At 36.2% G+C, this 27,047-nt stretch overlaps 1 protein-coding gene across 1 annotated transcript in view; it reads right to left on the bottom strand.

The window, feature by feature from the left end:
- Positions 1-27,047, bottom strand: part of Wsck (tyrosine-protein kinase Wsck) — a 475,983-nt gene that overhangs the window by 16,459 nt on the left and 432,477 nt on the right. The window contains exon 16 of the mRNA XM_090414787.1: positions 2,701-2,800. Coding sequence (XP_090270913.1) covers positions 2,701-2,800 — 100 coding nt within the window. The remainder of the gene's footprint in view (positions 1-2,700; positions 2,801-27,047) is intronic.

Below are 27,047 nucleotides of genomic sequence, written 5' to 3'. Positions count from 1 at the left end.
TTGATGGCTTTTTCTACTTCAAGTATGGATATGTATTCCTGACTGCATGCCTGGTCAGTGTTTTTTATCACTGTGCTGTCATCACTGCTTGTTTCATTTAGCAGTTTTTCAAAGTAATTACTCCATACTTCAAGGATATCTTTTTCTCCTGTTTTCATTTCACCTTTATCATCTCTAATTCCTTTTACAGCACTCTTTCCTCCATTCCTAAGCTTCTTCAACAACCTCCAGAATATTTTGCCACCTTCTTGATATTTATTTTCTATATTCTTGCCAAAGTCCTCCCATGACTTTTGTTTAGCTAGTTTTACACACTGTTTAGCTTTCTTACATTTGTCTCTGTATTCTGTAAGAGTAAAAGCTGACTTATTTGCCAGGAACTTTTGATATGCTTTCTTCTTTTCCTTCACTGCCTCTTTAACTTACTTGGCGCCTAATTTTGTTCCATAAAGAACAGATATTCTAATGGCTTCTTCATCTTTCTTAATCGTTCTCATGGTAGCTTTATTCAATCTAAAATATTTCCTAAGGATGTTGAACCTTCTCCAGCTGCTAAACAATTTAAAATTTGGAACTTAGTTTCTAAAGAAATAGCTTTTCTTTTCTCTTTCTTCTAACCGAATTACCTGACATTGTGATTAATGGGGTAATGTTACAAAAATATCTGAAAATAATCAATAATTAATTTAACTAATTTGATATTATGCATACAAAACTTCAAAATTTAACACATACCTGTATAACTATTGCACAAACAAAACTTTCATAAACAAAACACAAAACGTGCAAGTATAATTATAATGGAAATACCCTTTTTAACAGAACTGAATTCAAACAGAAATTTTATAAATAAGTGGCATTTGAACTGTGTTAAATCAAAAAAATACTCTGTAAAAATAGAATTGCTTTTGTTTTCTAAACAGTGTTATTTCAAAATTGTGTAAAAAAAGAATTAGGCTATATTAGTGTTTTCCCATATTTTGGGAAGGAAGGGGAGAATTGAGTTTATGAATTTTAGGTAAATTGTATTCCGGAGTGTGTGTGTGGGGGGGGGGGGGGGGGGGGGGAAAGGTTTACATTTTTATGTGATGTCAGGGGGGAAAATTCAGTTCCCCCCCCCCAATATGTATCAGTGCCATGTAAAATGCTTATTAAAATGATATCATATAATAAAATTCACAAACAAACAAACATACTCAACTACAGAATATCAATCAAGTCTGCTGGTAATTGGTGAGAGTAAACATAACTCTCATTGAGGTGAACGGTTGCTTAGATGTAGCAGGTAGAGCCCTGGTTCTGCTGGTCATACAAACAAGCCAATTGTCATTAAACTCTCAAAGACTGAATCCGTGGTTGGCCCTGACTTGATGTTACCGAGGTGCCGACTCCATTGTTCCACTTTGCTGCTTCTATTAAGGGAAGTCAAAGAGTGGGTAGATGCATGGCAATGTCATGCTTCATATACATCCCCACCCAATTGAACGGCTTTAGGTTCTTAAAGCGAGGGTGATGGCTGAATGCCCAGTAACCAGTATCAAGGGAGTTCAACCTGCTGATGACTAGTTGTTGCAATAGTAATCCTGCTGAACACGAGAGGAACTACAGATTCAGACACTTTGGTACATGTGCTTTGGTCAAGTGACCAGTGGTGAGAATCTACCATTAGTGGGATTATGACTGAACCGCCTTTAAATCAGAATCTTGTCTAGCCATGGCAACGATATGATTATGCCTTGCGTGTTGAAGGGCAGCCACTAGTCAGAGTTGCTTTCATACTGTTACGGTGCGATTGCTCTGGCGATGAGGCCACTAGAGCGGAAGCATTAAGGCAGCCGTTGAGACTATGTGGTAGCTGCTTCCTATGCTACACATTCAGGTGTGATGTGTGGACACCAAATCGTCTACAGATAACCTAGGTACTGGTCTGGGTGTCGTGCTTAGAAGAGCAAACCACCATACTGCAATCTATTGAGACTCATCCTCTGACTATTTACCATGCTGTTTAGATCTCTAACAAAAATCAGGCTTTTTTCTTCATTAGCTTCCCTCTGCAATGACAAAAAATCCCTCTGCTATTTCTTTAGAAGCTACCCATGGGATCACAGATATATATAAATTTCACCATTCAATTTACCATGTCAAAATTTGCCACACATTACTCTACTTGACATTGCTTGCAATTCAAGTTTCTCTTCATTTAGTGTTGACTACTATATTCCTTCTATTCTCTGATAACTATTGCCAGAACATGAAACATTATAGTTATTATTATGAAACTGTATCACACCGATTTTCATCTTCTTAGTTTCAGTGCCACCGGTTTATGTCATATGCTTCTCTAATTCTTCTGAATTAGAGATGTAACATGTTGACATAATTGCTATAATGTTGATCCCACCCCCCACATAGCCTGTAAGGAATATGGAAAACTCCTCCCAGTTGTGTAGCTTTGACCATTAAAATTAATCCATAATTAATCTGGATATAAATTAATCCAGATTAATCATGAAAATTTTGTCTTGGCATGAAAGTAAATAACCAGCACAGTAACCATAATCACTCACCTCCACTAAAACCTTAGTTGCAGAATGCATACAGCATTACAAACAAAAAGGAGTTATAATATTTAATATAGTCCTAGATATCTAAGTTATAACATTAAAGTTAAACACATTCTTAACTTTAATGAATAATTACCTTTGCTGTAAGGCAGATGTTCTGCAAAACACTGTCCAATTCTTCAAATGTCGGCCTTTCATCAGGATCTAACTCCCAGCAGTGCAGCATCAATTGGTAACTGTTGATATATTAAAGAATGTTAGTAAAAACAATTTTTTTATGTGACCCCCCCCCCCCCCATGAAAGGCTATAAACCTATAGTATAATAGTGGACTAAGGTTTTTTCAATTTTTTATTAATTTTACAATAATCTGAAGACACTGTTCCAGAAACAAAACCAACATGAAACTACTAAAATTACATAATTAAAGTGGATGTTGGATCAAGCATTATTTCAAAGCCAAATGTAGAAACTACAAAAGTTTCATGAGTTGATCAGAGCTTGTGAGAATACATTCCTCGGCATTCACAAGTTGCCTTAGTGTGGACTATTTAAAAGACATTTGTGCCGCCCAAGCATCTATATTTATATATTTTATATATTCACCTTTTATTAGTCCATTTTGATAAGGTTTCACTGGCCTGACAGCTGTTTTGAACTGGTTGGTTCTCTTCAGAGACCAGGCAGAAACCTTAAGAGAGCAAAAACTCTCATACTAAGGAACTTGAAACATTAAAGAAATGTATTTTTCATAAGCAAACTCTTGGACAGTGTCTTGAACCAAAGTCTTCTGGCTCTTTATTTGAGTAATTACTTTTATGCACCGACCAAGAGTTTGCTTACAAAAAATACATTTCTTTGACATTTCAAATTCCTTTGTACAATGAGAGTTTTTGCTCTCTTAAGGTTTTTGTGATTTCTGAAGAGAACCAACCAGATCAAAACACCTGTCAGGCCAGTGAAACCTTATCAAAATAGACTAATAAAAGGTGAATATATAAACGCTTAGGTGGCACCTATGTGTTTTAAGTAGTCCACACCAAGACAACTCATGGATGCTGAAGAATGTATTCCCACAAGCTCTCTGGTCAACTCACGAAACTTTCATAGTTTCTACATTCGGCTTTGAAATAATAATGGATCTAATACCAACATGGAACTTTTTCAAGCCAATTCAGGCCTCCAATAAGCTTAAATAATTTATTCATTAATAATGAACAGTTGTGAATGGATAGTGCATAACAGAGGAATAATAATAATAATTTCTATTTTGAATTTGTATTCCTCTGTTATGCACTATTGTCATGTACCGGGTGATTATAAAATAACATCAAGTGTTCAGAGCACCCTAGCGAGTAATGTGTTGGACGAAACACACCAATATTCGGTAAACATACACAGTGGAACACGGGGATTCGATTTAACGGAAAAAAAAAAAAAAGTACCAAAAGTCGCCAACAGGGGAAATTTTACCACTGCCAAATTAATTTTAGTAGGTGTGACTAATGAATGACTAAATGGCAAATGAGAGACAGCATACATCAATTTCATGACGTTTATTGTTAATTACAAATGAGGTTCAATATGACCACCATTCTGATGTTCCAGGAACTGCATACAGTGCACGACATTTTCCGCAGCGGCTCGCAACATATCGGAATTGATTTGTCTCACGTATAACGTTATTCGATCTTTCAAAGTTGGAATATCGGGTACATGTCCTTGATACACAATGCTTTTAAGAAATCCCCACAGCCAAAAGTCACAAGGATTGAGATCAGGCAATCTTGGTGGCCATGGCATGGGAAATGCAGGACTAACGATTCTTCTGTCAGAGAAATGTTGTCGCAAAACGCATTGTACCTGAAGTCCGATGTGGGGTGGTGCACCATCTTGCATGAAGATGGTCGAATCGAGACATCCTGTTTGCTGCAGTTGTGGAACCACAAAATTCTGTAGCATATTGGCATACCTGTTAGCATTGACGGAACAGTTCACTGGTCCATTTTGGCGAGTTTCCTCATAAAAGTATGGACTGATGATAAAAGATGCCGTAAATCTGCACCACACTGTGACTTTGGGCAAGTAGATAGGCATCTGCAGACACACGTGCAGATTAGTTGCAGCCTAAATGCAACAGTTGCGTGTGTTAATATCGCCGTTCAAATAAAAGTGCGCTTCATCACTCCATAAAATCTGCCACGGCCATGCATCATCCACTTCCGTGCGCGCTAAGAATCTCAAAGATAAGTCGATTCACGTGGTCGCATCACCAGGGCGCAATTCTTGAACATGACTGATTTTATAGGGGTAAAACTTCAACATCTGATGTAGGATTGTCCACTCCGTTGTGTATGCGATATCCGTTTGCCGGGATATTGCTCGTGCACTGCTGGTACCCTGCACATTCATCATCTCCTGTTCCACAATAGCAATTGCAGCTTGTTGGCGATTGATTGGTTTGCATCCCCTGCTTACCTGCACTGCTAGAGTTCCAAATCGCCGAATCAGTTTTCATAAGTTTGTTACACTAATCGGTCCTTTTCGTAAATTTTTCATACGCCGAAAATCACGAAGACAAGCACTGACATTATTGTTCCACTGATAATAGAGTTCGACTAACAAAGCATGCTCACGTAAGGTAAGAGGCATCGAAAAGCAGTTCGTCCAAGAATGATAAGAAATTTCACAGGCTTTCCTTTTAGTGCATGATTGCTCACAAGAAACGCGATAATGCAAATTATTGCATTTTACTTGGTAAACAGCGCCAAATACATTACTCGCTAGAGGGCTCTGAACACTTGACGTTATTTGATAATCACCCGTTATTTCCTAATATGCGACACCTCCAAGGAGTCCCAAAACTCATCACGGGAGGGCACTCTACTCCACTACGCACCTACACCTTACTCTCTCCCCTATTTAATTCTTGTACCACACACAACCATCAATGCCATCTACCACCAACAGCATTTTTTGTCTGTAAATTGTGTGTTCTAATATGTTAATTTTTTAAATTTTAAATATTGATCCTACACACAAGAGGCCAAAGAACCCGTAAATACACCAGCACCATATGCGGTGCACGTGAGGACTAAGATAGAAGTTTATTGATAGTTTTTTTAAGTTGCAGATTGTAATTATTTGGGAATACTTCATGAGGAAGACTGTTCCAAATCTCATTTGTGAGAGAAAAGGCAAAACTGTGTTTTTTGTCGAACTGAACAAGATTGTCCTCATCCCATTGAAGAATAGCATGTACATCAATGTTTAAGGTATGAGTTGTAGATGATTTTGTAGCCTGGAATGTAAAGAGTACCACAGCTTTTCAAATGAGTAGGATGAATGGCGAGTACTATCACCTGCAAAGTGGAGGATAGGATTAGTGGTGATTGATAGGAGGTCATTTATGTACAGGAGAAAGAAAGTGAGTGATAGGACTGAGCCCCGAGGTACTCCTGCACTGATGGTGAAACTCGAAGAGGGAAGCCATCTGCCATGACTAGCAGAGAACAACCAGAAAGAAAGTTGGCTACTCAATTAAAAGGAACATGACAAAGATGGAGTAAATATCATAAGAAGTAAGAACTATTATACCACTCCACTGACAGATATAGTTCTTGCCTTTATCAACATCTCACTGTATTCATTGTCAGATGTTACTTTTTAACAGCATATAAATTGCAATCAAGCTGTTCTTTCACACAAATCTCAACCACTAATCACACATTATCAGCTCAGGCATTTTTAAGCAGGCCAGATGAGAACTTTTCTTTATTTAGTCTCCATGTTAGAAATTGAATGGTCAGGAAAGTACATACTATCAGAAGCAAAATGGATAAGTGTCTATTAGAAGGTCCATATTATCAAATTCCGGAATTAGCCAATGGAACAATATGTTGAAGCCAAAAAACATTTTTGTAATATTTCTTGTCATAAACATATTACTAATATCATCTCCCACGCAGCCAATAAATTAGGTTTTCCTTTTGCTGAAGGCATTACTTTACCTCTGAATAGTTGTTAACCTGATACAAACCACAGATCTATCCAACTGCTGGATACTTCTCACATTTGGGACAGTGCTCTTAAGAGCTTCCTAAAATTACATAACTTGGTACAGAAGAGAGCAATTACGTTTAATCTCTCACTAATTCATTCCACCCTCTTTCACAGTGGTGCTCAGGTTCTGCTACTTGCATTTTCTACAAATGTTTCCACAGTCAGTTTTCATCAGAAATTGCATTTGTAATTCCCCATCTTTAGCTCACAAAACAATTCCTAGCCATTCTTTTCTTTTCTGTGCAATATTCTTTCAATTCTTAACTTTTAAAGTTGTAAGATCTTTTTGTACATCATCAATCCATCTTTTTCTTGGTCTACCTTTCTTCCTTTGTCCTAATGGTTTTCATTCAAATGTTTTTTAACTCCTCTATCTTTTTCCATTCTTTCTATATGTCCCAACAACACTATTCTTTGTGTCTTTATATATCTTACTATATCTTCACCATTATTTACTTGTTCAAGTTCATTATTTGTTCTAATTCTGCATATTCCATTTTCTTCTTTTATTGGTTCATATATTTTCCTTTCAAAGATTCTCAGTCTATCTATATCTTTTTGTGTTAATGGCCACATTTCACATCCATATGTTGTTACAGGTCTTATAATTGTTTTATAAAGTTTTAATTTAGACTTATGATTAAGAATCTTATTATCATTAACTTTTTATAAATATAATAACACTTATTTCCAGCCATGATTCTATTATTAATTTCTTTGGATATATTATTGTTTGTTGTTATTAATGAACCTAAATATTTAAAACCATCTCCAACTTCAAAATTGTATCCACCATATTATATCTTGTAATATTTTTATTTACTGTCTTTCCACATTGCATATATTTAGTCTTCTGTTTATTAATTTGTAATCCAATTGTAATTTCCCTACTATCTTCTAAAACATTTGCAGTAGCTATTCAATATTCCTTCACAGCCTGTTGAAAGTTTTTCCACTTGGTTATACTATAAATTAAAGATACCAAGAAATTATATACTTGGTTTAATCCTTTATCCAAGTGTAAGCAAACAAAGTTTGCCGGTCTGGGTAGTGACCCTTCCCATACTACATAAGGTGTGACACACCTTTTGGCAACTCGTATAGAAAAATATGACTTATATGGCAACTCGTATAGAAAAATATGTGCATTACTTCAACCTTGGTATCACCTATGGGTCTGGCTCCCAATGATGATATCTCAATAAAGGTTGAAACCGGTCTGGGTAGTGACCCTTTCCATACTGCATAGCATTATACATGTCTGTAAGGATATATGCTTTGCATTATGGGATACTAGTCCATGTGGTTAGCCTAGTGGCTATGTGCTTCGCAACCATATGCCTGGGGAAGGAGTGTCCTAGGTTCGATTCCTGTCACCGACCTGAGGAGCTTAAGGATCTTCATCAGCCATAGCCAAGTTAGCTGGTCTTGGGCGTGGACAGCAGGGTATTTTCCCCCAGTTTATCTGGGGTTTTTCATCCCGCAAGCAGGCAAACCGACCCCATGAACACACACTGATCTACAGCCATAAATACTTAACCCCCCATGAGGGGGGCTCAACTCGCCCCAATAGGGATGGGGGATAAAAAGGGAGGAAACTCCATATGAATAAATAAATAAATAAATTATGGGATACTAAGGCAAGTGATGTGAAGTCATACCACCTTTACCGCGAGTTGCCCCAGTCCTGAAAATACTTCAGGCAACTTTGTTTGCTTACACTAGGATAAAGGATTAAACCAAGTATATAATTTCTTGGTATCTTTAATTTATTCCTTCACAGTTCACCTCACAACTCACAGAACAAGCTTTTTTTTTTTTTTCCTTCCATTCATTCATTTCTGCTTTTGTTGTAATAATTAAATAACAATAAAGCACACATAATAACAATTGTGTGACACTACAGATGTTGGGATGAGTCAAAAGTTGGAATCATTATCTCATGCAGGTATTTACTAGGTTCCTAGATTTTACAGCCATTCTTATTTTGGTCAGGAAGGTAAATTGTCACTGATTTATATGAAGAAACACCAAGATCACATAAGATACCTAGAAACAAACATGCCTTGTCTTATTCATTATAAGACATAATAGACATAATCTGTCTATTATGTCTCTAATAGACAGATTAAAACACACATTGTTCTTCTTCCTTCTATTCGTACTAGGCCTAGTGGCCTGTTGCAGTTATGTATTAGGCTTCATGGCCTATTACGATTTGAAACCGGAAATCCCACTGAATAGGTCAGTCAATCCTATTCCAGAAGTGTTCTATCTGTAGATGCGCATGTTCACGGGGCCAGCTTGCCTGTTCTGGAGGATGAAAACCAGAATTCCCGGGTAACCCCCCCACACACACCTCCATATGAGACCGGCATCTTTTGTCGAAAGAGACCAGATAAAGGGGTTCCTCATGTCACTGATGGGAAATGAACCTAGGTCTTTCCAACCAAAGGGCTTCATCTATACCGACTGAGCTATGGAGGCTCCAAAAATTCTTCATAAAGGCCATTTCTTACAGCTGTTAAGTTCTGCCCCATGAACCAAACCAAATTTTAACTGGAATGATTATCTCAGCCTTTTCCAATTTGGAAAGTGATTCTGTTAACTACTCATCATCACTATTTTATATGTGTGTGTGCTCGCAAGTGTGTGCATGCAGTGATCTCTCAGTTATTCAACATTCAAATGAATGAACTTTCAGTTAATTGACCCTTGAATGGGTTAGTGTGTTAATTGAATTTTGGTACAGGCAGTACCTTGTACCACAAATCAGTTGCATCTTTAGTTATCCAATGCTTCAATTATCTGACTAACAAACTGCTCTCCCATTATGGTTGGAAAATCAAGGGATTACTGTGTATATAATATTCCATTCCACTTTGTAAATTTATACTGTAATCAGCACAGAAGACAGCCTCAATACCTGGCCAAAAATTATTCTGCTCTGAATAAACATAGCACAGATAATTTTATTAGAGAGGTTAACTTCATTTTTCATTTATTCTTGAAGAGTTTACATTTAATGCAACACAGTATATATCATTAAATAAATAAGTTATGAAGAAATACATTACACACATTTTTGGATTTAATAATCTTTAAAATGAAAATTAATGCATTTAAATTCTTATGATCAACCCCCCTAACACTGAAGATTTTATTTTATTTTATTTTATTTTATGAGAGATATCTTGTTATGTTTTTGTCTTTTAAATTGTTTTATGAATCGTAGTGTAACCATTACTTTTTGCGGTGTATTTTATGGTTCGTGAAGTCAGACACAAAGGAAGAGCATATCATGCCAGTATCTCTGGAAGCAGGATTATTAACTAGATGGTCAGAAGCCTTCTACCACATTATCAATTCTTATATATTATCTAGCAATGAATCTACAGAACTGATTTACTGGTGAAAACTGAAATGCAGTGACCCTTCCAGTTTTGTTCCCCTCCCCTGCTGCATGTGCAGGGGAGGGGAACAAAACTGGAGACCCTACTCTGAAGAACAAATATGGCAATAACCACTTCAGGACTCCAAAAAGCAAAGACAGTGGCATTTCATCTGGTAATGAAAGTCGCCTATGACCTAGATAAGCTGGCCTTTTCTACAACTAGGGAGAGTATTTGTAATTATATCCATGTTAAAAGAAGATTTTTGATAAACAGAAAACTGTCTATAGAAATGCAGGCTAATAAAATATATAGAAAGAGGATGTTGTGAGATTCTTGTTCAATAGCAAACTTCATAAGGAAGTTGTTGTTGTTATGTTCCATCGAGTTGTTTTCGACTCCTGGTGATTATATGAACATACATTCTCCATTCAGATCTGTCCCTGGCCATATCTTTCAGAATTTCCAAGTACATTCCAGTTGCTTCTTTAACTCCATCGACCCATCTAATTCTTGGTCTTCCTCTTCTCCTGCTTCCATCAACATTAGCAAGCATCATCATCTTCTCCAGATTGTCATTTGCTCGCATAATATGTCCAAAGTATGACAATTTTTGCTTGATAATCATAGCATCGAGGGAGCAATCTGGCTTGATTCTGTCTATTACTGATTTATTGGTTTGCTTTGCAGTCCATGGCATTCTTAGTGTCTCCAAACCCATAATTCAAGTGCATCTATCTTTCACTCTTTCTCAGGGTCCAACTTTCACATCCATACACAGGGAATACCATTGCTTTCATGATTCTGATTTTTGTTGCGAGGCTAATATTTTTATCTTTAAAGATCTTGCTGAAATTTGTTATTGCTTTCTTTCCCAGTAATAATAATCTTCTAACTACTTCAGTACAATAACCATCTTTATCAATTCGGGATCCTAGGAGCACAAAATTGTTAACTGCTTCCATTTTCTCCCCCATCTACTTCAAAATCATTTAAGTTCACGTGTTACCATAACGTTTGTCTTTTGAGGTTAAGTTTAAAACCATATTTAGCACTTAGCACTTTCTTCTTTAACTTTCATAATAAATTCCTCCAAATCTTCTTTGCATTCTGCTAGCAAGGTGGTATCATCTGCATATCTCAAAGTATTAATATTTCTTCCACCAATTTTAATTCCAACTGAAGACTCCTCCAGCCCTGCCATTCTTAAAATATATTCGCTGTACAAGTTAAACAGGTACCAAGATAAAATACACCCTTGTCACACCCCTTTACCTATAGTGAAATACTCAGTTTCTCCAAGATCTGTTTGGACAGTAGCTTCTTGTTAATATAGATTCCTCAGAAGGATAATGAAATGCTCTGGTACTCCTATTGTTCTTAACACATTCCACAGTTTCACATGATCTACAGAGTCAAAAGCCTTGCTATAGTCAAGGAAACAAAGGTAGACATTCTTTTGATATTCCTGTGCGCTTTCTATTATCCATCTCACATTGGCGATTTGATCTCTTGTTCCTCTGCCTTTTTGAAATCCTGCCTGTTCATCTGGCATTTCTCTCTTCATGAATGGTTCCAGTCTTTTCTGAATGATCTTAAGACTTTACTTGCATGAGAAATCAGTGCTATGGTTCTGTAATTTTCGCACTCTCTTGCATCGCCTTTCTTCAATAAAGGTATATAAAACTGATTTTTTTCCATTTCCTAGGCCAGGGGGGTCTTCAACCTGTCGATCGCGATCGACCGGTCAATCTCTTGTGCATTCCTCCTTACTTACAAATTTAATTAAAACTGAAAACAATATTTTATTTATCATTATTTTGTATTATTTTTAATTCGCTTTAAGTGTATTGTTAGATCCTGAATGGACGAATTTTAAGAAATCATTCATTCAGAATCTAACATAAGAATTTGGCTAACTCAGATAATACCTGGTTGACAGAACACAGTTCTGAATTTATGTTGTATAGGAAGTGGTGTAATAACATGTAACTCGCACTAGAAAAATCTTGTAGTTGAAAACTAAACTGAAGGATTATCGGATTAATGAATTTGTAATAAGGAAATAGTAGTATAATCTTGTCCCATTAAGCTGTCCTAAACTTCATAAGTCGCCAAAGAAATTAAGAGCACGAGTGCAAAGGTCGAGTTACATACGCACGTATCGGCCGTAATGCCGCAAGCTACAACCTACAAGGAAGATGATGCAAGTGGGATTCCCTAGAATACAGCACCCAATGGCAGCAAGGACTTTGAGGATCATCTTGAGGGCATGAAAACTAAGGGTCGTGTGGAAAAGAAGGGATGAAATATAAGGCAATCTGCACGATAATGCGAGGCTTTTTTCTGGTTGTTCCCGACTTCACCTGGAGGATTCCCGACAAGCAGACGGAGTAGGGACGAGCGAGAGGGTCCCATAATGCTGGATAGCAGACAGGCATTCTGAGTAAGCTGAACAAGATTCCATGACGAGCAGCATGCAAATCATTGGCCAACGCAGAAATTGTGCCAGTCGCCGGATGTCCTACTCAAGTAGGAGCAGAGACAACACTGTATCGAGGCAGTGAGAATTTCGAGCCTGGAAGAATGTAAAGCGGACGGCGTAGTCGTAAGCCTATTGCAGAAGCAACCGATCGAAGGAGGACCCGAACAACACGTGGCCGTTAACAGACCTTCAGAAAAAGATTGGGTAACATAAAGACCTTTACTATATGTTTGACTGAGACAGAATTTAATGTTAGATCATATTAAGTGGACAATTCATAGTGGACTATAATAAGGATTTGTATTTTAAGATAGAGTAATTCTGCTGAACAAAGGAATGTCAGGAGTGTAAATTTAGCTGCATGTGACTGAGATTATATGTGAATTTGTAATTTCGTAGATGATTTATACCAGAATAGTAACGGGTTGTGAAATGTCCTTAAATGTAGCATGCATTAAGAGTTTGATTTAGAATAACATGGTTAGCTAGTTTTAATGTTTTATAGCTTGTGTGTGATTAGCAATTTGATCTGTGAGTGTTTTGTTAAATTAGCATTGAGTAACTAGCATTGAGCAAGAGATTTTGAAAAGCTTAGTATCCTATTCCAATTATAGTTGTAAAGTGTAATTTGTTCCAATAAACATGTTTTGTTGTATATGCCTGACTCATGCCTGATTTCGAGAATTCAAATTACCATTTACAAAAATTTAGAACCATAGCAGGAGGGAATTTAATGAAAGTGTTCGAGTAATTGATTGTTGGCCACGATTGCAATTAGTACCAGTATCTATTTAGTGTATATTAGAATGAATACCGATTATTCTAGGAATATTCCCTGAATTTTGAATAAGCTCATATTATAGGATTCTGGCTGGTGCAGCAATAAAAAATAAATTTGCCAGTGTCCAAAAAGGAAGCATTCCTAGGTAGAGTTCAGTAAGGCTTTCTTCAGGAAGTATATTAGTATATTATATCAGTGAAGAAAGTAAGAAAAAAAATTAAAAAATATAAAAGGAAGAGTGAAAGAAAGGTACAAGTAAATAGACAATATATTATATCAATAACGATAGATAATGAAGATATAACAGTATTGCTATTGTTTATTTATTTTTCGTTAAAATTGTCAAATCAGTAATTTTCTTATAAGTCCGGGTAAATGAATTAATTTGGATCAGTGGAAGTCAAACAGCGAACCGAGTGAATACAATTATAAGCAAAGTGTAAAAACTCGATTGTAGCTTTAACACAAAATATTAAATATTCCAAAGCACATTACATCGATTTTTTAATTAGATTAAATCCCATGTGAATATTGTAAAAAAATAAACTTTGTTTGTCTTGGTATAGTTTGTATTAGATGTTTTTGTAAATAACTCTTTTGAAGCTAACTGTATATACTGCTTTAATTTAATAAGAATATGTTAGTGTTAAAAACAAAGGCAATGTTTTTGTCACCGAAGCTGTACATGGCGGCATTAGAAAGATTGTTATTGAAACTTGTATGTATGAGAAAGGCTTGCAGGCTCTAAGTGTAAACATCTCCGAAGTAGGTCAGAAAGAGTTCAAACAACTTTCCTTAATGGCCGGCAACTTACAATCAAAAGAAAGCAGAGGAGAACCAAAGGCATTCCGAACTTGAAACTTAAGATGGAAGACTCATACCGATTCTTTGGGGGTTGCCAAACTTCATGCAAGGTCTCAGAGGAGGCCTAATAAAAAGGGACTGAAGCAAGTAGAAGGGGTCCCGGTTCCAGAATTGCTGTCAGAGAGAAGGTCGCCATCAGAGAGACTGCCTGGATCCATGTTGCTTGAGAGAGGAGTTTCCCGCTTCCAGAAAAAAGCTTCTCGGTTTGAGATGTCGCTGGAGAGAGACTACTTCTAGGCCACAGACAAGGTTTCAAATTGCCGAAAGGAAGAGTTCCAATTGCCGGAGAAAAGTTTACAGGCCAGGTTAATGTCAGACATTCACCAGTGTGTTGTGTTTTCATTACAATTTGATGAATCAAACGACTTCACTGATATTGCTCAGTTAATGGTATTTATTCGCATGGTATTTCAAGATTATTCAAGTAAAGAAGAACTTTTGAAAATTATACCATTATTGGGAAGGACTAGGGGAGAAGACATTTTTTCGGCATTTGATGAATTTGTGAAACAACACAAACTTCCGCTTTTTAAACTTGTGTCTATTACTACTGATGGTGCTCGTGCAATGATAGGTAATAATTTCATTTCATTTCATTTCATTATGTAAAAATGATGACAAATATCCAGATATTTTTAACGTACCACTGTATTATTCACCAACAAGTACTGTGTAGTAAAAGATTAAACACAAAAGATGTTTTGGATATTACATTTAAAATTGTAAATTCTGTTCGATGAAAAGCCCTGCAATGCCGGTTATAGAAATTACAGGCAGATGATGATGATAGGGAACTTCTGTTGTACAATATTGTTCGCTGGCTCAGCAGAAGTCAATTTTTAGAAAGATTTCTTGTATTAATTAACGATATAAAAAATTTTCATGATGAAAAAGGAGATATTTATCCACAATTGAGTGATAAAAGATGGTTGTTACACTTATCATTTTTAGTAGATTTCTGTACGAAATTAAGCAATTTAAATTTAGAGTTACAAGGTACAGTTAAAAATTTAATTGTCATGTTAAGTTCAATAAAAACTTTCCAACAATACTTATTTTATTAAAGAAAAATATAAATGACTGCGAATTTAGACATCTCCCATGTTTATTAAAATTGTTTGAACAAAATCAAGCTTCGCTATGATTTAAAAGAATTTATTCGTGAAATAGAATTAGTTGAGGAAGAAATAAATTCAAGATTTAAAGATTTTAATAAAACTGAAATGATTGTATCTTTTATCAATAATCCATTTCAAGAAAACTTGAACATCACAGAAATTTCAAATAAAATTAGTGGACTGTTTGATATAAACCAAGCTGAAGTAGAACTTGAGATAATAAACATTCAGAATAGTTTACATTTAAAATCAATAAACAATGAAGTCATTTGGAAGTATGCACATGAAAAATTCTGTCGTGTTTCGGATCGACATACTTGTCAGAATCCGCTTTTACAAATATGACTGTCATAAAAAATCAATTAAGAAATCAAATTACAAATGATCATTTGGATGATTGTCTACGATTGGCAACTTCTTCATATCAACTTGACTATGAAAATATTGCAATTTCCAAACAATCCCAAATTTCACATTTTCTTTTCTTTTTTTTTTTTTTAATCAACCAGCATTTCCTGTAACTTGTGAGTTTGTAATCAATAGAGAAATAAATATTTTATTCCAATATATTTGTTGTTGTTTTCTTTTGTTGTATTAAAATAATTAAAAGTTATAAATAAATTTTTAAATACACAAAGTTTTCAGTTGTGTATTTTTTTTAGTTGTTTATTTGTGCGTAATCAGATATCAGGTTGGGGGAACATGATCTATATAAGAGAGTAGATCGCCGAATAACTTTTTATAGAAAAGTAGCTCGCATAGTAAAAAAGGTTGAGCACCACTGCCCTAGGCCATGTAGTTGTGATCCAAATTTGCTGACATAGATGTGTTAAAATTTTAACTGCCTCTTCTCTCAGGGCTTTGAACAGTTCAATAGGTATTCCATCTCCTCCTGGTGCTTTCTTACTGGATAGCTGTTGCAGTGCCCACCTCAATTCACTCTTCAGTGGTACTGGTTCCTGTATATAATCCCGCTCTTCAAATTTCTCAGTAATTTTGGAGTCCTTTCTGTAAAGGGCCTCTGTATACTCTTTCCATCGTTCTTTGATGTCTGCAGCTTCTGTAAGATATCCTTTGTGTTTACTTTTCAATATTGTCACCTTGGAACTAAACTTCCCTGTTAGTTTTCTGATCTTTTTGAAAAGATCTCTTGTTTTTCCTCTCTTGTTTTGGTTTTCTATTTGTTGGCATTCCTGGTTAAAGTATTTTTCCTCGTCTCTTCTGGCTCGTCATTGAAACTCTGCATTCAAATGCCATACTTCCTACAAATTTCCTGTGACCTACATTTTCTTCCTCTCCTGAGCAGTTTTGATGGCATCTTCTGACAGCCATTTAAATTTTTTTTACTTCTTACAAACTGTTCGAATATTCTTCTTTGCTTCTTTTTAATTATATTGTTAATCTCTTCCCACAGTTCATTTGGTTCTCTTTCACACAAATTGAGTGTGTTGAATCTGTTCTGTATACTAATATTGTATTCAGCTGGTTTGTTTCCAAGATCATATCTGATTCACATCTGTGTTGTTTTCAGTTTCTGTAATTTCACATGTATCGTAGCCACTAATAACTCATGATCTGTTCCAGAGTCTGAACCTGGAAAAGTCTTGACAGACTGAATTGCAGTTCTCCATCTTCTTTGTCCAAGTATATAGTGAATTTGATTTCTGTATTGTCCATCAGGTGATATCCATGTGTACAATCTTCTTTTGTGCTGTTTAAAGCAGGTGTTAGCAACAAACAAAGAATTCTCTGCACAAAACTCAACTAGCCTCTTCCCTGCAGTGTTACAAATACCTAAACCAAAATGACCTGCTATTCCTTGTTCCTCAGTCTCTCCCACTTCTGCATTATAATCTCCGATAAATAGCCATAAATCTCGCTTTGGTGTTGCATCTATCACTTCTTGTAACCTGCCATAAAATTCTTTGATATCTTCTTCTGGTGCCTCTGTAGTGAGTGCATAAACCTGAATGATGGTCACATTAATTGGATGTCCACTCACTCAGAGATAAATGATTCTGTCACTCACTGGATTATAACCTAATACATACCTAGCCATCTTTTTCCTGAGTAAGAAAGATACTCCATTTTTACGACTTGTCTCATGTCCTGAGTAATACACCATATAGTCCCCTGACTGAAAATGGCCCATTCCTGTCCTCAAAGTTCACTTATTCCCAATATATCCAGCTTCTTGCACTCCATTTCCATCTTTATTATTTCCAATCCTTTCTTTTAGGCTTGCACGGTGATCCGAATGCATTTTTGGAAATTATGGAGACAACTACCGTGTTTGAATAAAAACTTTAGTTTACTATTACTAAAATTTTACAATTCGACGTTTCGACCTTTATGTCAAGGTCATCTTCTGGAGCGTACAAATATACACAAGAAACAAGCTATACTACAATCATACTGGTTCGTTAAAGACACTGACTAACCGCTACCACAATTGTTGGCCTGACCTCTGGTGAAAAAAAAAAAAAAAAATTATACATCAACGCTAGAGTCCTATTATTTGTGTTGTCTATTATATACATATATTAACATCATTCCAGCCAGTTTGAGTGGAATGGTTTCTAATACTAGCAGGTTGGCTAAAGTCCTGACTTATGCTGAATCTTTCATATTAGGTTGGCTGAATGTGTGCCATCCAGATCCTTGGAATTTTCATACCATCTTTATTGTTGATATTTGGGTGGTTTATCAGGATTTTGCAGGATTCTTTAAATTTTCTTTCGTACCATGTTTTTGTGCGGTGTAAGGAGCAGGTGCTTTTCCAGTTGATTTGGTGTAAGGTGTTAAGTGCATGATCTGAATGTTAAGTGCATGAAGCAGGCCTCTCAGACTATGCACTTAACACCTTACACCAAATCAACTGGAAAAGCACCTGCTCCTTACACCGCACAAATAATTAATTAATTAGTGATAGCACAATTAATTAGTGATAGCCTTGGGCCATCTATCTCTGATTGGGATCAGTGGAGATTGAACTGCCCACTCAGTCTCCAAAGTTAGATAGGGCTAAATGGCCTCGCCTACTCCCATATACAGGAATTAAAAGGCGTTAGCTGAATTTTTTTTTTTTTTAATATCATAATCATCAAATTCCTAACATGTACCCTTAAGGGGTGTACAGGATATGCTAGTACTACATGAAAAATTTACATCATTACTAACTTCCTATCTACAATTTTCCTCCAAATCAGTCTCTTACTTGTCAAGACTCCAATATTAACATTATCAGATCTTATATTTCTATGGTCTAAGGCACATTATACTGTATCAATCCACCTATATCTTGGTCTTCCTCTGGGTCGATTTCCTGCCAACCTGGCAGAGAACACTTGTTTTGCTAATCTTTCCACGCCCATTCTGTTTAAGTGACCATACCACCTGAGATTAGCTCTGCTAACCCCTGGATACTGAAAGTATCAAGTTCTTTCCTAATATCCTCGTTTTTTACATGATATTGCCATTGATACCATCTGTTCACGGCTCTAATCTACCTCAGGACTCTCATACCTGTGGTTGCTAGTCTTTGATCAAGTGTTTTACTTCTGACCCAGCTCTCAGATCCATAAGTTAAAACTGGTTTGAACACCGTCTTGCATACAGCTATTTAGTGTTCTGACTAATTTCTCTCTTATTCCACATGAATTTATTCAATTGACTGCCTACCATTTCAGCTTTGTTGATTCTGTTGTCTATTTCCATATTTAATTTACCATCTTCAGTAAAAATCGTGCCTAAGTAGCTGAAATGTTTTACTTGTTCTACAAGTTCCCTGTTCACAAAACAATTACCATTTTCAACAATTCTACCTAATTTCATTGTCTTTGTCTTTTTAATGCTGACCTTCATACCATATCCATTACAACAGTTATTCAATTTAGTCAGGGACTCTTGCAAACTTGAAGGGGATTTATTTAGAAGTATAACATCGTCTGCATAAAGCAAAGAGCTGACATTAACATCTCCAATTCTGATATCATGTTTAATACCACTTTCCTTCATAATGTGATCCATATAGATAATGACTAACAGAGGGGATAATGTACATCCTTGTCTCACACCAGATTTAACATTAAATCATCTTCCTTCAATTCTAACTGCCAACTTACAACTCAAATACAGACTAAGCATTGCTTGATATAATGACCCATTGACACCACATAACTGTAGCGTATTGAATAGCTTTTCTCTTGGTACCTTGTCATATGCCTTTTCCAGATCAACAAAACTTAAATACAGATCTCTGTTATATTCCCATGCTTTCTCAACTATTTGTCGTAAAGTGAAGATCTGATCTTGACAGCCTCTATTTGGCCTGAATCCGGCTTGTTCTTCACCAAGCTTTTCTTCCACAATTCTTCTCAACCGTTTCTCAAGTATACTTGCATAGATCTTGACAGGAACACTCAATACGGATATACCTCTGTAATTCTCACATTCAGTTTTATTTCCCTTTTTATATATGGGTACTATTACAGTTCTACTCCAATCATCGGGAATTCGTCCCTCTGTCCAGGCTTTCTGAACTATTCAGTGCAGCCGCCACTGTAAGACTTTTATACCACCATACTTCAGCATTTCTGGTCGAATATCATCTACTCCTGCTGCCTTTCCACATTTCAAGCCTTTGATGGCTTTTTCTACTTCAAGTATGGATATGTATTCCTGACTGTATGCCTGTTGAGTGTTTTTTACCTCTGTGCTATCACAGCTTGTTTCATTTAGCAATTTTTCGAAGTAATTACTCCATACTTCAAGAATATCTGTTTCTCCTGTTTCATGTAACCTTTATCATCTCTAACTCCTTTTACAGCACTCTTTCCTCCATTTCTAAGCTTCTTCAACAACCTCCAGAATATCTTACCACCTTCTTGATATTTATTTTGTATGTTCTCGCCAAAGTCCTCCCATGACTTTTGTTTAGCTAGTGTTACACAATGTTTCGCTTTCTTACATTTGTCTCTGTATTCTCTAAGAGCAAAAGCTGACTTATTTGACAGGAACTTTTGATATGCGTTCTTCTTTTCCTTCATTGCCTCTTTAACTTTCTGTGTCCACCATGGAGTTCTGAGTTTTCTATCCTTGTAGACAACCTCACCACATTCAATCTTCAAGGTTTGCCACTGAATCTCCAAGGTTTGGTTCCTGTTCTCAAACTCTTTCATTTTTTCTTCAATAATCTTTGTGTATTTTAGTCTACAGTTCACATCTGAGAGCTGCTCAACTTTTATTTGCTTTAAAACTTTCTTACATGTTATTCTTTTCAATATACGAAATTCAATTTTATCCTGATCAAGACTAAATAGTGATTGCTTCCAATTTCAAATCCTCTGTACACTCTGGTGTCCTCACCAGGGAGAAAACATCACTATCAACAATAATATAGTCAATGAGACTTTTCTTATTCCTTGCCTCTTCTCTCCATGTGAATTTGTGCACATTTTTATGTTGGAACATGGGGTTAGTAATAACCAGTCCATGTCCTGAGCAGAAATCCAACAGATATTTGCCATTATTATTAGCTTTGCTCTTTTCTCCAAATTTTCCCAAAATATTTTTGTATGTCTGACAATCATTTGCTACTCTGCTATTTAGATCCCCAACAAGGACCAACTTTTCCTTTTTCATTGTGTCAGTTGCTTTTTCTAAAGCTCCAAAAAATTCCTCCACTTCTACCTTAATAGAACCTTGTGTGGGACCATAGGCACAAACAAGTCTCATTGTCCAATTTCCCATTCTGATTTTTGCCCACATCATTCTACTTGAGATTGCCTGCCATTCAAGAAGATTAGCCTCGTATTTTATGTTGAATACTATGGCTACTCCTTCTTTTCCTTGATTGTCATTTCCTGAATATAACATTTTGTATTTATTGTTCAGAAAGATCTCACCAGTTTTTGTCTTTTTTATTGCAGTCACCCCTATTATATCAATCTGGTACTTATCTAATTCTTCAGCTAGCTCCATTTCTTTGCCATTCAGGCTTCTTATGTTGATAGTACCGATCTTTAACTCTGGTGATGTTGAGTTGGGGTGTGCGATATGTGTTGTTTAAATTGTAATATTCTTAGATAAATAATAAATATGTTTCCCATGTATACCTGAGTTTGTCTGAGTAAGAGATTGAATTTTACCACTTATAAAAATATCAAACCTATGTTTAGAGGAAAAAAAGGGGAATTTAAGATTGTCAAGGCAATGACTGTATATTGAGAACTCAATCTACCTAACTACTTAATCTATATAAGGTATTATTTGAATTCTTGGAAAGTTTCTTCGGATAAGAATTTCTATCCTAGAGTTCTGACTGGCGCAGCATAAACAAATAAATTTCGTCAGAGCTCGAAGAGAGAAACGGCCCAAGAAAGTCAGTTTAGAAGCCAGATCTCAGTAGACACAGGGAGAACAACAGAGATAAAATATTTAAGAAAACAACAATGTAACAGTACTTTCTCATTTTTGGCATGTTCATAGAATGTTCTTGGCAAGTTACAGAGGTGGTTTGCCATTGCCATCCTCTGGAATATTTTTTGACTTTCCAGTCTAGATCCGCACTGTTCTGTGAAAACGGGCGCACCTCTAGAAGGATGTGACTCTTCACCATGTAGTATGGTCTTGGTAAAGAAGAGGCTAAGTCTCTGTATTAGAGATGTATTGTGCATATCTTTACCCTGAAATAATTCCTAGTATAGAAATTATCCCTTACCCCCATAAGGAAGTACATGGAGTTTATTTATCAAGAAATTTAATAATTCAGTCTCTGTGTGTGAAGTATGAAGAATCACAAAGGGAGTCCAAATATGAGGCTGAGGAAATACAATACGCAAAAGTTGGCTTTTCAGATCTTCCACAAAATAGTCTGCGAAAGTTGGAGAGATAGTGCTGTCCATAGCTGTTCCCTCAATTTATTTTTTGTTATTTGTAATTTATTATTTGTATAATATGATATGTATTATACAGTACTACCAAACATATTATTAAATGGCAGAATTGAAGGACAGTCCAGCAGAGAAAGACCAAGAAAAAGAAAGCACCTACTTAAACTGCATAACAGAACTACACAAAAAGACAGCAGACAGAAAGAAATGGTGAAAATTTGTCTTTGAGAAACTCAACCTACCATGAGCAGAAGAGAAAAGAGAATATGATATGTATTACATAGTACTCCCAACAATGAAATGATGCACTATAATGAGCTATGAAAAAGTCCTAGCCAAGCATGAAATTATAAAAATCTAGAATTAAGATTTAAATTAGCTCAAACTAATGTTACTTATCTGAAATCTTTATGAAGATTTCAGATAACCTGCATAAACATATGCAGACTAAAAATTTAGGTTAAGAAACCTCAAAAATTCTAAATCAGAAATTTATATTTTTTTACTTCATAGATAAAGTCTTGTAGATAAAACAGATGAGTCCTGTAGAACCAATGCTACTTTAAGCTCACAATTATAAACAGTAAAAGCTTGAAAACTTCGTGACAGAGAACTGAATTTTCCAGCAAATGATGCCACAATCAGGAGACATGAATCCTTAATCCAAGTGTAAGCACACAAAGTTTACACATGAAGTAACTTCACATCAATTGTCTTAGTATCCCATAATGCAAGGCACATATACTTACAGACTTCATGCACAAATTTTGTTTGCTTACACTTGCATAGCTCTATACATGTCTCTAAAGATACGTGCCTTGCATCATGCAATACTAAAGCAATTGATGTGAAGTCATTAGCCTCCATATACAAGTAACCCAACTGTGAAGTTACTTCATGCACAGACTTTGTTTCCTTACACTTGGATAAAGGATGAAACCCAGAATATGATTTCTTTGCATCTTTAACGTATAGTATAGTATAACCAAGTGAAAAAACTTTCATCAGGAGACAAAGGAAATAGTTGGAAATATCACAAAAGAAAATTGCAGGAAATAGATTATTATTAACTTACTGACCCTCATGGAGATAAAGACTCATTGCAGGAGACCAACACTACTGAATGCACAGTCCATCATACTACTCAAAATACCACTTAAAATCATCCACAGTCTGCATGTTCACTGCCCTCTAAGGCAATGCATTTTTTGCTCCTACCACTCTTCATACAAAAAACATTTCTTACCCTTTTACTCACCACCTCGTTTTGCAACTTCCAGGAATGGCCTCCTGTCCTTGTTCCTTTCCCTCATTTTATCATATAAAAAAATCTTCTCAGTGTTAATACGATAATGACTCAACAGCTTAAATGTCCCGTATCCTCCCTTTGCCTTCTGTCTACCAAACTCTGCAGTCCACATGTCCTCATAATCAATGTTGTACAGTCCTGACATTTTTGTTATCCATCTCTGTACCCTCTACAAGGTTACTTCATCTCCTTCAAATTCTGGTGACTAGATCTAAGCACAGAAATCCAGATGTGGTCTGATCAAAGCTTTGTACAACGGGACCAGCACACTTATTTCTCGTGGTTAGTGTTCTCCTCAATATTGCTTCATTTAAAGTTCCAGGGACATATTGCTTCACAACCTTTGCAATATGTCCCTGGAACTTTAAATCTTAATCCACAATCATCTCAAGATCCTTTGATTCCTCCACTTCTTCCAGTATAACTCCACCAAGTGAGTAGGAAGCTTCACTTCTGTCGATCCAAAATTTTAAAACCTTACATTTAGTTGCATTAACTGACATATATCAAAAGCACTATTACTAATAACACTCCCAAGCTTCACATCATCTGCTAACAATTGAACATCACCCTGTAGTCCTGTGACAATATCACTGACATAAAGATTGAAAGTAATTGTCCCAGGACTGAACCTCGTGGAACTCCACTTGTAACCTTCCTATACCCTGATACTGCTCCCCCATGTACAACTCTCTGATACCTATCAAAAAGCCAATCACCAATCCAATCCACTAACTTGATATCCAAACCCATATGATGCAACTTAAAAATCAACTTTTGATGTGACACCCTGTCAAATGCCTCGGAAAAATCTTAGTGTTATTTCCACTGAGATTCTCCACCCTGAGGGTTCACAATTCATCTGTTATTATGAGTTACACTCCATCACCATTTACCTTCCCAATTCTGCCAAAATATGCTATACCCTTCAATTTCTATCCCTGTTAGAACATCCTCCTTAGTTAATCAAATTTCACTGATACCAACAACCTTTGCACTGAGTCAATCAATGCCACAAATTCATTCTCTTTATTCCTAATGCTCCTAGCATTTGTATACCAAAAAAGCCAGTATATTGTCAGCCTTCTTATAGCCATTATTATTCCCCTCATACTCCATCTGGTTCTGTAATACAGTGTACACGTCCTTATTTCTCAAGCCACTATCCCCACATGAGACACTGCTGCAACATTCGACCTGTGCAATTCTAGTTTCCCTGTCCCACTGACTTTCCCAAAAAAACAACAGTCTCTCCAAATGCCTGTGCCCTTCTGCATTCAAATGCAATCTGTCTCTTGCATACAGTTTCCTCCTATCCTCAAACATACACCACGCACCCACATATTCCAGATCCCTTTTCCTGCATTCTAGCTATCATCTCATTCGTCATCACTGATTTTTCTCCTCAGCTCCGTATTATCACACCGGGGAAACGCACTATCTTTCTTCGGACATATTTCTGCTGCACTATGTCTAACATCAACCTCAAATCTCGTGCTACATGATTCACGCTATCTCTCAGGTCCTTCATCCCAACAATTACTATTATCTCCTCCACACTTTCACCCCTCTTCACTACCATTGCCACACACACTATCATTCCACCAGGTAAATACTCCTCTGGCACTCTACTCTGCACACCCTGAATAATCAAATCTCTATACATGACACTCCGAATAGATTCATCCTTCTCTCAATGGTTCCTGACTCTTAAGGCTGAAATCTCTCTCCATCCTCCCTCTCGCCTCTAACCTTTGCTTCCACGCTGAGTCTTTCTGCAATTTTCTCTCTTCCACTGTCTCTCCCATGCTGTTTTCTTACACCTAGTCTCGTTCCTCACACACTAGCCAAACTTTCTATCCTCTCAAGATCTTCATTCTCCTTCCTCAATTCAGTCTTCATTCCTTTCATCTCCTTTCTCAGCAGTTCTGTTTTTCTCTCTCCATATATTCTGCTTTCAGTTGCCATTCACACACAATCGTGGCCACCAGATCTCCACCTATTAAACTACACAAGGCTAAATCTATATGTAGGTCTTTAGCATTCTCTTTATCCTGCAATACATTACTGGCATCCACAAACTGAAAATCACCCATTTCTGGAACACTATCTCCACCACCACTAAATCCCAAGATCAACTCATGTCTTCCACTGCCTGCATTTGATGCATACATACTGCATGCATAGCAAGCTACAAAATCTTCAACTAGGTTATGAATAAAATAGTCTTTAAATGGGAGAGGGCCAGGGATTACTGAAACCAGCAGCTGCATGTTGAATAACTGCTCCATGTGGAGACAATACTGAGATCGTAAAATCCTAACTAAATACTAAACAAATACCACAAAACTATACAAAAAACTGTCACTTCAAATACCGGTATTGTTACAAAATAAACACAATAATATCTTTCGTTACTACTAATACTTATCCTTTTTTTTAACAACTCGCATCACACGTTGCGTCCATCTTTGTACGCTACCAGTGCCCTCTCGTATAACAAAGGAAAATCATTGGAAACAGAACAAAAGAAATATCACTGGAAACAGATTAAAGAAATTGGTGGTAAATCATACACCAAGAACAGAATATAAAAGATTGGCAGGTAAAGCACACAAAATGACAATATGAAAAATAAAGCAAAAATGCAAAAAATAGGAGACAAAAGAAAGACCTAGCAGAGCATAAAATTAAACTGATGTCACTTATCTGAAATCTTCATAAAGAAATACTGTAAATATATGAAGATTATAAAAATTTAGGTAAAAAAAAAAAATTCGAAACCAGAAATTTTGATTAATAACTAAACACATATAAAACCAACAGTAATAACTAATGAATTAAAGGTACAAATATTTCGTACTGCAAGTAACAGTACATCATCCGTGTAGAACAAATAGTTAAAGGAATGGAATACAAGTACAATTTAATTGGTAATCCACCGACTGTTCAGTCAGTCGATTACTAATTAAATTATTGCTGCATGCCAGAAGATTAATATTAATAAAATATTATTAAATAATTCATAAAAACTATTTCATTGATGGTTGCATAAGATAAGAATCTTCCAAACTTTTGGGAGAGAGAGAGACAGTCATTTCAATTCACATTCGGCGATGTAAAAGGGCTTTGCAACTTTCTTTGAAAAGGCGTTCGTATTTAAACTTGCATCTGTGGAGAAGACAAGCTTTATCCCACTGGATATTATGTTTAGTGCCAATGCTATGTTGTGCTAGACTAGACCAGAAATATTGTTAACATTTCTGGACGCCCTTTATCTGACACTGAAACTAGTGCATTAGCTAAAGGCCTTCATTTCGCAGTAATACCTAAACGCATCCTTAATCTCGATTTTTTGCATAATATTGAACATAATCTGTCAGGACTTTCTAGCAAAGATGCTAATAAACTAGCTGCCTCACTTTTTAAAGCAAGTTACCGCCATATAATTAATCGAGTGCTGAAATCCATGTGCTAACTTCATTAAGAAAAAATAGTGAAATATCTATTTCAAAAGCTGATAAAGGAAAAGCTGTAGTGATCATGGATAAGGCTGACTATGAGAGAAAAGTAACCTGCC

Source organism: Typopeltis vanoorti, chromosome 25 (assembly GCF_054136105.1).
Source record: "Typopeltis vanoorti isolate ZY-2024b chromosome 25, IOZ_Tvanoo_1.0, whole genome shotgun sequence".
Taxonomy (NCBI): Eukaryota; Metazoa; Arthropoda; class Arachnida; order Uropygi; family Thelyphonidae; genus Typopeltis; species Typopeltis vanoorti.
The sequence above is the reverse complement of the archived record's forward strand: the minus strand, read 5'-3'. Positions and strand labels throughout refer to the sequence as shown.